General features: G+C 37.9%; 1 protein-coding gene across 3 annotated transcripts in view; it reads right to left on the bottom strand.

Annotated features, from left to right (window-relative positions):
• Positions 1-6,360: 6,360 nt before the first annotated feature.
• Positions 6,361-16,762, bottom strand: part of LOC128693250 (carbohydrate sulfotransferase 4) — an 80,017-nt gene continuing 69,615 nt past the window's right edge. For all 3 annotated transcript variants that reach the window (XM_070089353.1, XM_070089351.1, XM_070089354.1), the window contains exons 8-9: positions 13,106-13,285; positions 6,361-7,693 (exon numbers count right to left, since the gene is read on the bottom strand). In XM_070089353.1, the coding sequence (XP_069945454.1) occupies positions 7,375-7,693; positions 13,106-13,285 (499 nt within the window). In that variant the 3' untranslated portion in view covers positions 6,361-7,374. The remainder of the gene's footprint in view (positions 7,694-13,105; positions 13,286-16,762) is intronic.

Below are 16,762 nucleotides of genomic sequence, written 5' to 3'. Positions count from 1 at the left end.
TTACTATATGTAAAAGGAAGAAAAACTTTTGTTTCTTCTTTCTCAAGCCACCTTCCTTGGTGAGAGAGACACGTTTTAAAAAAAAAATTCTTGTAAAAGTTTTTAGCCATTAATAACTACTTTTATTCAGTTTTTAATGTAATTTCCAAATTGTCTTATAAAAAAAAAATCACCTAAGTTAATTATGAAATATTAATATATGTAATATATCCAATTTGGGCTTTTATTTCCTTTCATAATAACAGCATTATAGATTTTTTTTTTCAACAAGTCGGCCGTCTCCCACCGAGGCAGGGTGACCCAAAAAAGAAAGAAAATCCCCAAAAAGAAAATACTTTCATCATCATTTAACACTTTCACCACACTCGCACATTATCACAGTTTTTGCAGAGGTGCTCAGAATACAACAGTTTAGAAGCATATACGTATAAAGATACACAACATATCCCTCCAAACTGCCAATATCATTATAGATATACAAGATTTTATTGCTTTAAACCAGACTGTTTATCACTAGTGTTATTTCACTTAGGGTTATAATATATTTTTAGTAGTTTTCCAATTTTACTGCCACATTGGCTTAAGGTATATTATTATTATTATAATCAAAAAGAAGCGCTAAGCCACAAGGGCTATACAGCGCTGCAGGGTAGGGAAGGAAGCAAGGGAATTGGATGGCAGAAGGGAGGGGAGATGATCAGCAGGTTACAGAAAACAGCGGGGCAGGGGATAGTATGGGGGTAGAGGGTAGCAAGAGATACAAGTAGAAAGGGCTGAAAGTATCAGAATTTGTGAAGTAAGTCAGTCGTTGTCAAAAAGTCAATGAGAGAGTCCGGATGAAAGGTGGGTCCATCAGCGAGAAGGGAAGGTAAAGAGAGAGCAGCGGGGCGAAGACGACGACAGAGGTAAATTCTGCGTGCTCGTTGATAAAGTGGGCAGTCCAACAGAATGTGGCTGACTGATAATGGAGCTTGGCAATTCTCACAGAGAGGAGCAAGACGCCTCTCCATGAGATATCCATGAGTAAGACGAGTATGGCCAATGCGAAGACGGGAGAGAGTAGTCTCCCAACCTCGACACTGGTGATAAGAAGACGGCCAGCTTAAGGTATATAATTTAAGGAATTTTCTGTTTTTAATGTATGTATAACTTTAGCCATTTTTTATTTAATGTATTTGCCAATTTTCCCTCTCACGGAAGATTTAAAGATGAGCCAGAGTGGATAGTAGTTTATTTTTATTACTGTATTGGTAATTATTCATTCATCTAGTTATTAACACTTTCTTCCAGAGCCTTTAGTTTTTAATACACGTACTTCACTGAAATTTTTATTTATTTTTTCGCACAATTTCTCACATAAGGTATTATCATCTAGGGAAATCTGTAAGCTAAGGGTCACACAGTAAATTGGAGGTTATCAGGTTTGATCCAAGGAAAGGGAGGATAGGTTAACTTTTATCAAGGTACTTCCCTGAAGGGAATTGTCATGACTTTAAACTATGTATTTTACTGTTTGCACTTGTTTTTACAAATTTTATTTTGAGGTTAAGGTTTTCATGTTTTCCATATTATAGTCTGATCTTGGCCGACTCGAGGAAAATGTGTACAGGCCCATGTTACCATGCCAACACAAAAATCTCCACCAGATACTAGTCAAATATGAATCTGCTTGACATAAAATTGTTTGATTTTCAATGGTGAAAACTTCAGAAAATGCCCCTTACCTGCAGTCCATTACTTTGTGTTTTCATATGCCTAGCACTGCCTGTTTGATGATGTGCTGTTGGAATGGGAGCAAGTTAACATTTGTGAAGGAATTCAGGGAAACCATTTAGCTGCAGGGGGAAGTACACTGTTTGCATTCTGAAGGAAGGGGAGGGATATTTGCAGTTCAGAGGGGCATCTGAACTCTAGTATTGGTACACCTCTGGCAAGTGTGTGGAGTGAGTGATGGTGTTTCTTCTTTTTTTGGGTAACCCTGCCTTTATAGGAGATGGGTGGTGTGTAAAAAAAATTGCAGGACTGTACATGGGAAATTTTGCAGTATGTCAGGAAATAATGAGAATTATATTATAAATTTTATTATGCATCATAATATATATAAAGAATTATGTTTAAATAGCTATTAGTCTGGTGGAAAGAGTAAAACTTCGTATGACTAGAAATGCATGTAATATGTACAGGTTTGAAATAATTTTTCTATTGGAGGTTGAACATGCATGTAATTTTCCCCCAAACTGTATATTATGATGAGTCATCTCCTAGTGTACAGTACTGGAAACCAACAAGTCTCCACAGGTTATTAATAAATATGTTAGATTAATCCATTTACCAATTAAACAATAGTTTACATAAGCTACTAAAAAAATATGGGTTGAAGAAGATATGATATGACAGGGCTAAATATGCTGTCTATGGAATTTTATTCAAAAAAAAAAAAATTTTTTTTTGTCCAAGGACTACAAATTCACACAGATAAGTCAACAGAAGATATATAGAGAAGCAGTGAGGCACGATGTGAATTTGGATGGGTGATATCTTTTATAATGGGATTTAGTCAGGTGGAATCATTGAAGCTTTAAAATTAGGTTTGGCCAGCAGATTGACTGCAGCTCCTCCATGTAGCTTTTTGTAACAGCACTGTCAAATCTGGTGAGAAATTCAGAATCCATATTTTAGAAACACTGAAACATTGGCCAAATTTATTCTCACCAGACATGATACTACTATTATGTAAAACTAAATGAAGGAATAGTAGTCAACCTATTGGCCCAATCTAATTTTAGTACTCCAGTGATTTCACTCAAAACAACAGACAATGTCTCCCGTTCTACATTTGCCTCACTACTACATACATACTTATTAAAAAAAAAAAAAAAAGTCGGCTGTCTCCCACCGAGGCAGGGTGACCCAAAAAGAAAGAAAATCCCAAAAGAGAAATTATTTTCATCATCATTCAACACTTTCACCTCACTCATACATAATCACTGTTTTTGCAGAGGTGCCCAGAACACAACAGTTTAGAAGTATATACGTATAAAGATACACAACATGTCCCTCCAAACTGCCAATATCCCAAACCCCTTCTTTAAAGTGCAGGCATTGTACTTCCCATTTCCAGTACTCAAGTCCGGCTATATAAAAATAACCGCTTTCCCTGAATCCCTTCACTAAATATTACCGTGCTCACACTCCAACAGCTCGTCAGGTCCCAAATACCATTCACTTCTATCTAACATGCTCATGCATGCTTGCTGAAAGTCCAAGCTTCTCGCCCACAAAACCTCCTTTACCCCCTCCCTCCAACCTTTTCGAGGATGACCCCTACCCCGCCTTCCTTCCCCTACAGATTTATACGCTCTCCATGTCATTCTACTTTGATCCATTCTCTCTAAATGACCAAACCACCTCAACAACCCCTCTTCAGCACTCTGAATAATACTTTTATTAACTCCACACCTTCTCCTAATTATTTTATTTTTTATTTTTTTTTATTATCACACTGGCCGATTCCCACCAAGGCAGGGTGGCCCGAAAAAGAAAAACTTTCACCATCATTCACTCCATCACTGTCTTGCCAGAAGGGTGCTTTACACTACAGTTTTTAAACTGCAACATTAACACCCCTCCTTCTCCTCTGCATAATATTTAAACCACACATTGCCCTTAGACAGGACATCTCCACTGCCTCCAACCGCCTCCTCGCTGCAGCAATTACAACATAAGCTTCACACCCATAAAAGTGTGTTGGTACTACTATACTTTCATACATTCTCTTCTTTGACTCCATAGATAATGTTTTTTGTCTCCACATATACCTCAATGCACCACTCACCTTTTTTCCTTCCTCAATTCTATGGTTAACCTCATCCTTTATACATCCATCCACTGACACGTCAACTCCCAAATATCTGAAAACATTCACTTCTTCCATACTCCTCCTCTCCAATTTGATATGCAATTTTTCTTTATCTAAATCATTTGATACCCTCATCACCTTACTCTTTTCTATGTTCACTTTCAACTTTCTACCTTTACACACACTCCCAACCTCGTCCACTAACCTTTTCAACTTTTCTTTAGAATCTCCCATAAGCACAGTATCATCAGCAAAAAGTAACTGTCAGTTCTCATTCTGTATTTGATTCTCCATAATTTAATCCCACCCCTCTCCCCAACACCCTAGCATTTACCTTTACAACCCCATCTATAAATATATTAAACAACCATGGTGACATTACACATCCCTGTCTAAGACCTACTTTTACCGGGAAGTATTCTCCCTCTCTTCTACACACCCTAACCTGAGCCTCACTATCCTCATAAAAACTCTTTACAGCATTTAGTAACTTACTACCTATTCCATATACTACTTGCAACATCTGCCACATTGCTCCCCTATCCACTCCACCATATGCCTTTTCTAAATCCATAAATGCAATAAAAACTTCCCTACCTTTATCTAAATACTGTTCACATATATGCTTCAATGTAAACACTTGATCTACACATCCCCTACCCACTCTAAAACCTTGCTCATCCGCAATCCTACATTCTGTCTTACCTCTAATTCTTTCAATAATAACCCTACTGTACACTTTTCCTGGTATACTCAGTAAACTAATTCCTCTATAATTTTTACAATCTCTTTTGTCCCCCTTCCCTTTATATAAAGGGACTATATATGCTCTCTGCCAATTCCTAGGTACCTTCCCCTTTCATACATCTGTTAAACAAAAATACCAACCACTCTAACACTATATCCCTCCCTGATTTTAACATTTCTGTCATGATCCCGTCAGTTCCAGCTGCTTCACCCCCTTTCTTTCTATGTAATGCCTCACGCACCTCCCCCCACACTCACATCCTGCTCTTCTTCACTCCTAAAAGATGGTATACCTCCCTGGCCAATGCATGAAATTACTGCCTCCCTTTCTTCGTCAACATTTAAAAGTTCCTCAAAATATTCCCGCCATCTTCCAATACCCCCATCTACTAACTCCCCTACTCTGTTTTTAACCGACAAATCCATTCATTCCCTAGGCTTTCTTAATTTGTTTAACTCACTCCAAAATTTTTTTTTATTTTCATTAAAATTTCTTGACAGTGCCTCTCCCACTCTATCATCTGCTCTCCTTTTACACTCTCACCACTCTCTTCACCTTTCTTTTACTCTCATAAGCTACCTTTTTCTCTTTTATCACACCCTTTGCTTCATCATTCCACCATTCACTCCTCTTTCCTCCTGCACCCACCCTCCTATAACCACAAACATCTGCTCCACATTCTAATACTGCATTTTTTAAACTATTCCAACCCTCTTCAATCCCCCCCACTACTCATACTTGCATTAGCCCACCTTTCTGCCAATAGTTGCTTATATCTCTCCCAAACTTCCTCCTCCCTTAGTTTATACACTTTCACCTTTCTCTTATTTGTTGTTGCCATTTTCTTCTTGTCCCACCTACCTCTTACTCTAACTGTAGCTACAACTAAATAATCCGATATATCAGTTGCCCCTCTATAAACATGTACATCCTGGAGCCTACCCATCAACATTTTATCCACCAATACATATTCTAACAAACTACTTTCATTACATGCTATATCATACCTTGTATATTTATTTATCCTCTTTTTCATAAAATATGTATTACTTATTACCAAACTTCTTTCTACACATAGCTGAATTAAAGGCTCCCCATTTTCATTTCACATATCTTTGTGTGCACTTATCCCTGCTGGATGAAAGATCTTCCCAATGAAATGTCATAAATCACACATTGAGTGTCCTATTCATATACTTGTCGGTATATTTACCACATACGTATACATGATGGGGCTCAATCACATCAATCAAGTGAAGGTCAGCAGGTGGGACCGAGCTGAATTGTAATTCCTTTCCCCTTGTAAATTCTTAATTTGACAATTTAAATTTTTTTTTATAAATGAACAATTTGTTATAACACAACTACAGATGCATTTTGTCATCAGATGCTTATTTAAAAAAAAAAAAAAATATATATTTTTTTTTTTTTTTTTTTTTTTTAAAAAAGTCGGCCGTTTCCCACCGAGGCAGGGTGACCCAAAAAAAAAAAAAAGAAAGAAAATCCCCAAAAAGAAAATACCTTCATCATCATTCAACACTTTCACCACACTCGCACATTATCACTGTTTTTGCAGAGGTCCTCAGAATACAACAGTCCAGAAGCATACACATATAAAGACACACAACATATCCCTCCAAACTGCCAATATCCCAAACCCCTCCTTTAAAGTGCAGGCATTGTACTTCCCATTTCCAGGACTCAAGTTATATATATATATATATATATATATATATATATATATATATATATATATATATATATATATATATATATATATACACACACACACACACACACACACACACACACACACACACACACACACACACACACACACACACACACACACACACACACACACACACACACACACACACACACACACACACACACACACACACGTAAACCTATGTGCATCATGCGGCAGTTATGTTAATCGTTAAGGTGTGAAATAGTTTCAGTATGTATTTGACACACACACACAAACACTTTTGCTAAAAATGATAAGCGATTCCATCAGACTGTTAGAAAAAGACAAAATGCAAACACTGACTTTTCAGTTCTGTGACCATGGTCACTCCAAAATGTGACCAAGGTCCCAGGACCAAAACTTTTCCAGTAAAATATCCTAGTGGTACACTGTCTTTTTTCACCAATACTTGTTGTTCTAATTTCAACAGATATTAAAACTAAAATATCCTCAACCCATTTTGTATAATTGTCTATATCCATTAAAATGTTTCTCTACTAATAATTTATATCACTTGGCACAAAGTTTTGTCAATTAGTATACATGAAGTACACAACAATTTAGGGAAAAACAACACTATATATGATGATAATGATATGGCATTCTGATAAGATTAAATTTTGTAAACATGAAGACCCAATAAAGGATAATAGTGTATTTCAATTACAGCATTCATAAAGAACCTTTTAAGTAAACTATAGATGCTCTTTGACTTGTGATATTTTTTGCTGCATGAAGACAGCAAGTCCATAACTTGTATTCATTTACTCACGTTTCAATACTGCTATTTACTTATTTACAGTAATTGTTTATTTACTTAGTGACATTTATTTATTTATTTAGCACATCATATTCATATTTGACTTACAGTGAGTTTGTCAGAACGTAACCCCATTGTAAGTTTAGGAGCACCTGTACAATGCAATCACATCTTGCCTGAAGGATATCATTTAGCATAGAACTATAATCTGTACACTTCTATAATTCACAAGAAATTTTACAAATACAATGCAGCTACAATTGTCTTAACCTCCCAACTGGCTTAAAGGATCTAAGGTGTTTTTCATCTTTTGCAATTTCATAACCCCATACTTTCAGTGCTCTACGGCAAACTCTCTGGATGCTTTTAACTTCTTCCCAAGGTAGGTCTTGCTGCCAGTGAATTGGAGCTGTCTTAGAGTCACGGAAAGTACTAGAAGTTCCTCCTATCTTTTTTTTTGTATGAGTGTCAAGAAACATTTGCACCAGAGGATGGTAGTTAAGGTGAAAAAAATCAAACAGTTCTTTAGTCTTGTTGTGAGCCTGGAACGAAAGATCCTCATACCGGACAACTCTGTAAAAATGAAAATATGTTTGTATATATACTTGTGTCTGTACATGTATATTGTACAGTATATTATTTACAAAAATTAAAAAAAAAAACTTAAGTAATAATATAACTGTCATTATATTAAACTGCATTTTCATTACATAATTTATCAATGAAAAAGTGCAAAACTCTTTCTGATCATGAAGCTCTGAAATTTGAGTGAATGAGGAAAATTTCACAATTTAAATTAAAGAATATATTAAGGTCTTTTCACCATGGACTGAACTTTGAAGAAAGCTAAGCATATTCCATGGAAACACCCCACCTCAACCGTAAAGGTGACCCAGCTTAGGGTCAAAGGGGAATATTGCTATGCTGTATGACCCTTATGGATTTACACTTAATTATCATTATAATAATATATTTTTAACCTAAGTAGTTGACTGCAGTAGGTTAACCCGTAAACGGTCCAAACGTATATACACGTTTTTTCAACATTTGAAAGTATGTAAAAAAAAGTAGATTTTTTTTTATTTTTTTACATTTGAAAATGTGTAAAAAAACTTTGATCTACTTTTTTTTTTGTTATATTTGAAAATATGTAAAAAACAACGTAGATCTACTTTTGTAGCACTACACACATGTGAACGTAGATCTGCTTGGACCGTTTACAGGTTAAAAGACAGCAACCACCCAAGGAGGTATTACTGTCCTGCCAAGTGAGTGTAAAATGCAAGCCTGTAATTGTTTTACATGGTGGTAGGATTGCTGGTGTGTCTTTCTGTCTCTTAAGCATGCAAAATTTCAGGTACATCTTGCTACTTCTACTTACATTTAGGTCACACTACACATGCATGTACAATTATTTTTTTATTATCACACTGGCCGATTCCCACCAAGGCAGGGTGGCCCGAAAAAGAAAAACTTTCACCATCATTCACTCCATCACTGTCTTGCCAGAAGGGTGCTTTACACTACAGTTTTTAAACTGCAACATTAACACCCCTCCTTCAGAGTGCAGGCACTGTACTTCCCATCTCCAGGACTCAAGTCCGGCCTGCCGGTTTCCCTGAACCCTTTCATAAATGTTACTTTGCTCACACTCCAACAGCACGTCAAGTATTAAAAACCATTTGTCTCCATTCACTCATATCAAACACACTCACGCATGCCTGCTGGAAGTCCAAGCCCCTCGCACACAAAACCTCCTTTACCCCCTCCCTCCAACCTATCCTAGGCCGACCCCTACCCCGCCTTCCTTCCACTACAGACTGATACACTCTTGAAGTCACTCTGTTTCACTCCATTCTCTCTACATGTCCAAACCACCTCAACAACCCTTCCTCAGCCCTCTGGACAACAGTTTTGGTAATCCCGCACCTCCTCCTAACTTCCAAACTACGAATTCTCTGCATTATATTCACACCACACATTGCCCTCAGACATGACATCTCCACTGCCTCCAGCCTTCTCCTCGCTGCAACATTCATCACCCATGCTTCACACCCATATAAGAGCGTTGGTAAAACTATACTCTCATACATTCCCCTCTTTGCCTCCAAGGACAAAGTTCTTTGTCTCCACAGACTCCTAAGTGCACCACTCACCCTTTTCCCCTCATCAATTCTATGATTCATCTCATCTTTCATAGACCCATCCGCTGACACGTCCACTCCCAAATACCTGAATACATTCACCTCCTCCACACACTCTCCCTCCAATCTGATATCCAATCTTTCATCACCTAATCTTTTTGTTATCGTCATAACCTTACTCTTTCCTGTATTCACTTTTAATTTTCTTTTGCACACCCTACCAAATTCATCCACCAATCTCTGCAACTTCTCTTCAGAATCTCCCAAGAGCACAGTGTCATCAGCAAAGAGCAACTGTGACAACTCCCACTTTGTGTGTGATTATCCTTTAACTCCACACCTCTTGCCAAGACCCTCGCATTTACTTCTCTTACAACCCCATCTATAAATATATTAAACAACCACGGTGACATCACACATCCTTGTCTAAGGCCTACTTTTACTGGGAAATAATTTTCCTCTTTCCTACATACTCTAACTTGAGCCTCACTATCCTTGTAAAACCTCTTCACTGCTTTCAGTAACCTACCTGCAACATCTGCCACATTGCCCCCCTATCCACCCTGTCATATGCCTTTTCCAAATCCATAAATGCCACAAAGACCTCTTTAGCCTTATCTAAATACTGTTCACTTATATGTTTCACTGTAAACACCTGGTCCACACACACCCTACCTTTCCTAAAGCCTCCTTGTTCATCTGCTATCCTATTCTCCGTCTTACTCTTAACTCTTTCAATAATAACTCTACCATACACTATACCAGGTATACTCAACAGACTTATCCCCCTATAATTTTTGCACTCTCTTTTGTCCCCTTTGCCTTTATACAAAGGAACTATGCATGCTCTCTGCCAATCGCTAGGTACCTTACCCTCTTCCATACATTTATTAAATAATTGCACCAACCACTCCAAAACTATATCCCCACCTGCTTTTAACATTTCTATCTTTATCCCATCAATCCCGGCTGCCTTACCCCCTTTCATTTTACCTACTGCCTCACGAACTTCCCCCACACTCACAACTGGCTCTTCCTCACTCCTACAAGATGTTATCCCTCCTTGCCCTATACACGAAATCACAGCTTCCCTATCTTCATCAACATTTAACAATTCCTCAAAATATTCCCTCCATCTTCCCAATACCTCTAACTCTCCATTTAATAACTCTCTTCTCCTATTTTTAACTAACAAATCCATTTGTTCTCTAGGCTTCCTTAACTTGTTAATCTCACTCCAAAACTTTTTCTTATTTTCAACAAAATTTGTTGATAACATCTCACCCACTCTCTCATTTGCTCTCTTTTTACATTGCTTCACCACTCTCTTAACACCTCTCTTTTTCTCCATATACTCTTCCCTCCTTGCATCACTTCTACTTTGTAAAAACTTCTCATATGCTAACTTTTTCTCCCTTACTACTCTCTTTACATCATTCCACCAATCGCTCCTCTTCCCTCCCGCACCCACTTTCCTGTAACCACAAACTTCTGCTGAACACTCTAACACTACATTTTTAAACCTACCCCATACCTCTTCGACCCCATTTCCTATGCTCTCATTAGCCCATCTATCCTCCAATAGCTGTGTACATCTTACCCTAACTGCCTCCTCTTTTAGTTTATAAACCTTCACCTCTCTTTTCCCTGATGCTTCTATTCTCCTTGTATCCCATCTACCTTTTACTCTCAGTGTAGCTACAACTAGAAAGTGATCTGATATATCTGTGGCCCCTCTATAAACATGTACATCCTGAAGTCTACTCAACAGTCTTTTATCTACCAATACATAATCCAACAAACTGCTGTCATTTCACCCTACATCATATCTTGTATACTTATTTATCCTCTTTTTCTTAAAATATATATTACCTATAACTAAACCCCTTTCTATACAAAGTTCAATCAAAGGGCTCCCACTATCATTTACACCTGGCACCCCAAACTTACCTACCACACCCTCTCTAAAAGTTTCTCCTACTTTAGCATTCAGATCCCCTACCACAATGACACTCTCACTTGGTTCAAAGGCTCCTATACATTCACTTAACATATCCCAAAATCTCTCTCTCTCCTCTACATTCCTCTCTTCTCCAGGTGCATACACGCTTATTATGACCCACTTTTCGCATCCAACCTTTACTTTAATCCACATAATTCTTGAATTTACACATTCATATTCTCTTTTCTCCTTCCATAACTGATCCTTCAACATTACTGCTACCCCTTCCTTTGCTCTAACTCTCTCAGATACTCCAGATTTAATCCCATTTATTTCCCCCCACCGAAACTCCCCTACCCCCTTCAGCTTTGTTTCGCTTAGGGCCAGGACATCCAATTTCTTTTCATTCATAACATCAGCAATCATCTGTTTCTTGTCATCTGCACTACATCCACACACATTCAAGCATCCCAGTTTTATAAAGTTTTTCTTCTTCTCTTTTTTAGTAAATGTCTACAGGAGAAGGGGTTACTAGCCCATTGCTCCCGGCATTTTAGTCGCCTCATACGACACGCATGGTTTACGGAGGAAAGATTCTTTTCCACTTACCCATGGACAATAGAAGAAATAAGGTAGAACAAGAGCTATTTAGAAAAAGGAGAAAAACCTAGATGTATGTATATATATATATATATATGCATGTGCGTGCCTGTGAAGTGTGACCAAAGTGTAAGTAGGAGTAGCAAGATATCCCTGTTATCTAGAGACGGCCAACTTGTTGAAAAAAAAAAAAAAAAAATATATATATATATATATATATATATATTATTTTTTTTTTTTTTTTTTTTTTTTTCAACAAGTCGGTCGTCTCCCACCGAGGCAGGGTGACCCAAAAAAAAAGAAAGAAAATCCCCAAAAAGAAAATACTTTCATCATCATTCAACACTTTCACCACACTCACACATTATCACTGCTTTTGCAGAGGTGCTCAGAATACAACAGTTTAGAAGCATATACGTATAGAGATACACAACATATCCCTCCAAACTGCCAATATCCCAAATATATATATATATATATATATATATATATATATATATATATATATATATATATATATATATAATCTATATATACACACTATATATATATATACACCCTTCTGGGTTTTCTTCTATTTTTCTTACTAGTTCTTGTTCTTGTTATTTCCACTTATCTCCATGGGGAAGTGGAACATAATTCTTCCTCCATAAGCCATGTGTTTACCTGGAGAGAGTTCCGGGGGTTAATGCCCCCATGGCCCGGTCTGTGACCAGGCCTCCTGGTGGATCAGAGCCTGATCAACCAGGCTGTTACTGCTGGCTGCACGCAATCCAACGTACGAGCCACAGCCCAGCTGGTCAGGTACCGGCTTTAGGTGCCTGTCGTGTGTCGTAAGCGGCGACTAAAATGCCAAGAGCAAGGGGCTAGTAACCCCTTCTGTATATATTACTAAATGTAAAAGGAGAAACTTTTGTTTTTCTTTTTGGGCCACCCTGCCTCGGTAGGATATGGCCGGTGCATTAAAAGAAAGATATATAAATGAATGTTCAAGCTGTTGGAGTGTGAGCAAGGTAATATTTATGAAGGGATTCAGGGAAACCAGTTAGCTGAATTTAATTTCTGGAGGTGAGAAGTACACTGCCTGCATTCTGAAGGAGGGGCAGGGATATTGCAGTTTGGAGGGGCATCTGAGCTGTAATGTTGCCATGCCTCTGTGATGGTGAAAGTGTTTCTTCTTCGTTTTCGGATCAGCCTACCTTGGTAGGAGAGAGCTAGTATGTTAAAAAAAAAATTAACCATTTCAATAAGAATGATTAACCTGAGCCCTGCAAATGTCTGAATATATGCCATACTAACCTGAATGAATGTGGAAACTTTCTTTTGAAAATTTGGGCAGTATTGTAATCACTAACTAGATCATTACAAAGTCTCGCAGGTTCGTCACAATCAGGATTACCAGGGCACCAGTCTCGGTGATGACGGGACTGCATGGTGCCTCGGGGGTCACGAACTAGCAACAGTACCTGCACCCCCAGTCTGAAAAAAACTTTTAGTTTAGGGAAGGGAAAGGGATAATTTTCTTCACTTGTATGTATAAATTTGGCCTACAAAGAGTTGGTTACATTTAATGCAGTACTACATGACCCTTTAGGATTTAGCACTTAACTTGATTATAATACGAGTTTACATTTAATAGTTCCGCACTGATGTATCACTTGTCCTGGCTAAGCTAGAGTATCATTAATTGTGCAAAAACTCTTAAATCATTTATATAAATATAATTTTGTAAATTCATTACTAGTGCAACTTTCTTAGCTAACGAGATATTGAGGCCTAGTCCCTGGTCCCACTGTTTATTCATGACTGCTTCCCAAATCTTACCTCAGTGGAGGTTCCTTGATGCTAATGAAGACCACTAATGAAAGAATTTGATTTTTCTTCCACTTTGCTAGCATCTGATTGTTTCTCATTCCTCAGTGCTAACCCTAAATATAATACTGCCTAATGGATTCTTATTCCACTTCCCCATGGAAGTGGAATAAGAATCTTTCCTCCGTAAGCCATGTGTGTTGTCAACTAAAATGCCAGGAGCAATGGATTAGTATCGTGCATACGTGTGCTTGTGGGTGTATGTACAATCGTGTATGTGCGTGTGTACTCACCTATTTGTGTGTGTGTGTATGACCCAACAATTAACGTTTGCACCGATAACTCGTTACAAGTGTGACTAGGTGTGGATGTGTGAATTGCTCATTACTTTATAATTTGTTCATGATTGTACCCATGTATAAACATAGTAAGTAAATTTACTTACATGATTCATTACCTCTGTAACTTGTTTAGCTATCAAAACTTTGGGGCCCAGTCCCTGGACTCATTATGTACCTCTAATCTGTAAATACCTTTGTAACTTGTCATGATTGTGACTAGATCTACCTGCAGGGCCGGATTAAGAAGTCTCCGGGCCCTAGGCTATTCAGATTGGCGGGGCCCCTTTGAGTTACGGGTAAGCGAAGCGACCCCTTCCAGCTTGGGGGTGGGGGGGGGGGGTCGGTGTGAGCCTGTTTAAGGTCTAATTAAATACATTCTGGCTATTTAGATTAAATTTAATAGGGAAAGTACATCAAGACAACCAAAACCATTTACCAACAGCCATTATAACTATCTTGTTAAATCATGCATTTTAAAGAGAATAAACTCAAGACAGCATAGTATTACTAGATTAGGCTATTAAAGTAGTGACATCATGTACCTATTATATTCAGCATAACCACTACAGCACTATTATTCCCTTTATAAATCACTGACCATTATTGTTATCATTGCATCATGCATAAGACTATCAAATCATATAAACTCAAGAAAGTAAAGAATTGTTTATATTCACAGGCACTTCTTAAATAAACTTTTTTCTCGATTTCATATTGGCAAAATCATCAATTATATTCTGAAAATCAATATTTCTTGTTAGATCAGACTCAATGGTCAACAAGGCTAGGTTACACAATTTGTCTTGGCTCATTGTTGAACGGAGCTGGTTTTTCACTCTTTTCAAAACAGAAAATGAACGTTCTCCTTCACGGTTAGTAGCTGGAAGTGTTAGGTAAAGGCGATACACTATGTCAACATTAGGGAAGGTTTCTGAGATACCTGCATTTCTTAAATGTTTCAAAGCAGCTGAGGGCGCACATTTTTCAGGTGGAGCTTTAATCTGATTCATATACCCAGAAAAATTAACTATTTCTTCAACAAATGTGTCCTGAACATCTGCTGAAAGGTGTTGCTGCAACTTTAATGCAGCTTCTCTCAATTCTGCATCTGGCATAGTAGTAATTTTGAACAGAAATCCAAACTTGTCATTGAGATTCTGGTAGATTTCTTTTCTGTTCACCAATTCTGTAATCAGTGAATCCAGAATGACGAAGTATGTAGCTGTCTTACATTTCTGCCTTGGTAGCAACACAATTTCATTGTCTGGCTGTTCAAAATTGCGTTTCCTCTTCCTTGACCGCTGATGATCAGCCCGGTAACTGTAGTCTTTCACCAGCAGTTTAGCTTTCTCTTCAAACATTTCAAAAGCTTCATCATTGCGAAGTGAGCTTACAAATTCCACTAAGCCTGCATAGAGGTTAGCATAAGTAGCCATTTCAATTTCAATTTTCTGAAGTGTCTTGTTCGTGGCATTTAACCGTTCCAGTATACAGTCCCAAAGCACACAGAGTAAGGCCAATTCAAAATCTTCCAATTTTGATGCTAAGCTGGCTGCTTCGCTTCTTATAGTTGCTGTCTGGTTTTCATCCTCTGCTATTTGGATCAAAGCAGAACGTATTTCAGCAAAGCTGTCTTTCAAAGCATGTGTTGCATCATGCTGCGCTGACCACCTTGTTGTTGATAATGATTTGATGACATCTCCATGAATGGTTGACTTGAGTATACTCCACCGATGCATTGAAGCAGAGAAAAAATTAAAGAGTGCTTGTAAAAGTCCAAAAAATGAAACTGCAGTGACACAACACTCCGCAGCACATGACCCAACAAGATTAAGAGAATGTGCTGAGCAGGGCACATATTCAGCAAGTGGGTTGATTTGCTTGATACGGACTTGCAATCCATTATATTTACCCGACATGTTACTTGCATTGTCGTAGCTCTGGCCACGGCAATCCATAATAGAGAGATCATGTTCAAGCAGAGTATCCAGTACTACACTCATCATTGTTTCTCCATCATGGCCTGAAAGAGGAATGAATTTTATAAAGCGCTCTACAGGCTTACCACTGGAGTCGACAAAGCGAACAATGAATGTCAATTGATCTGTATGTGAAATATCTGGTGTTGAATCTACACTTATTGCAAAGTATTTTGCAGTTTTCACAGCTGCTATGATGTTATTGAGGACCTTCTTAGTCATCAGTTCAATCAATTCATTGCATATAGTAGATGACATGTAAGATACAGTGCCTCTTCCTGCATTCCCAAGGCATGACACATGATTTGCTAAGAATGGATCGAATTGTGCTAACAGTTCTATGATCCCTAGGAAATTGCCATTGTTTTCCAAACCAAAAACCTCATTTTCTCCACGGAAAGCAAGTCCTCTTAGAGCTAAGAATTTTACAACAGCAACAACTCTTTCTAGAACTTTTCTCCAATAAGTGCGCTCTTTTTCAGTTTGATTTTCCAAATGAGAATCCAATAAGCCTTTTTTCTGTGCACGAAATACACTGGCTAAAATGCAGCTCCTGTGAGTGGTGCTGTTTTCATGTTCCTTGAAACGCTTGGAATTTTTCCAGTCATTGAACCCCTGTGTGAAGGTATTTTCTTCGGTAGAAAATAGCTTGCATGCTGAACAGTACACTTTTCCTGAGTTTTCAGAGTATACCATCCATGATCTTTTCAGTTTCTGAATTTGCAAGCTTCCTATAAAACATAGATGACTTTAAACAACAACGACTTCCATCATCATAAATCCTTGCTGATTTCCTAAAGTCAATGTTCAGAGTTTGACTGAAG

Source organism: Cherax quadricarinatus, chromosome 28 (assembly GCF_038502225.1).
Source record: "Cherax quadricarinatus isolate ZL_2023a chromosome 28, ASM3850222v1, whole genome shotgun sequence".
NCBI lineage: Eukaryota > Metazoa > Arthropoda > Malacostraca > Decapoda > Parastacidae > Cherax > Cherax quadricarinatus.
Note: the sequence above shows the minus strand (reverse complement) of the source record. Positions and strands in the feature narration are given on the sequence as shown.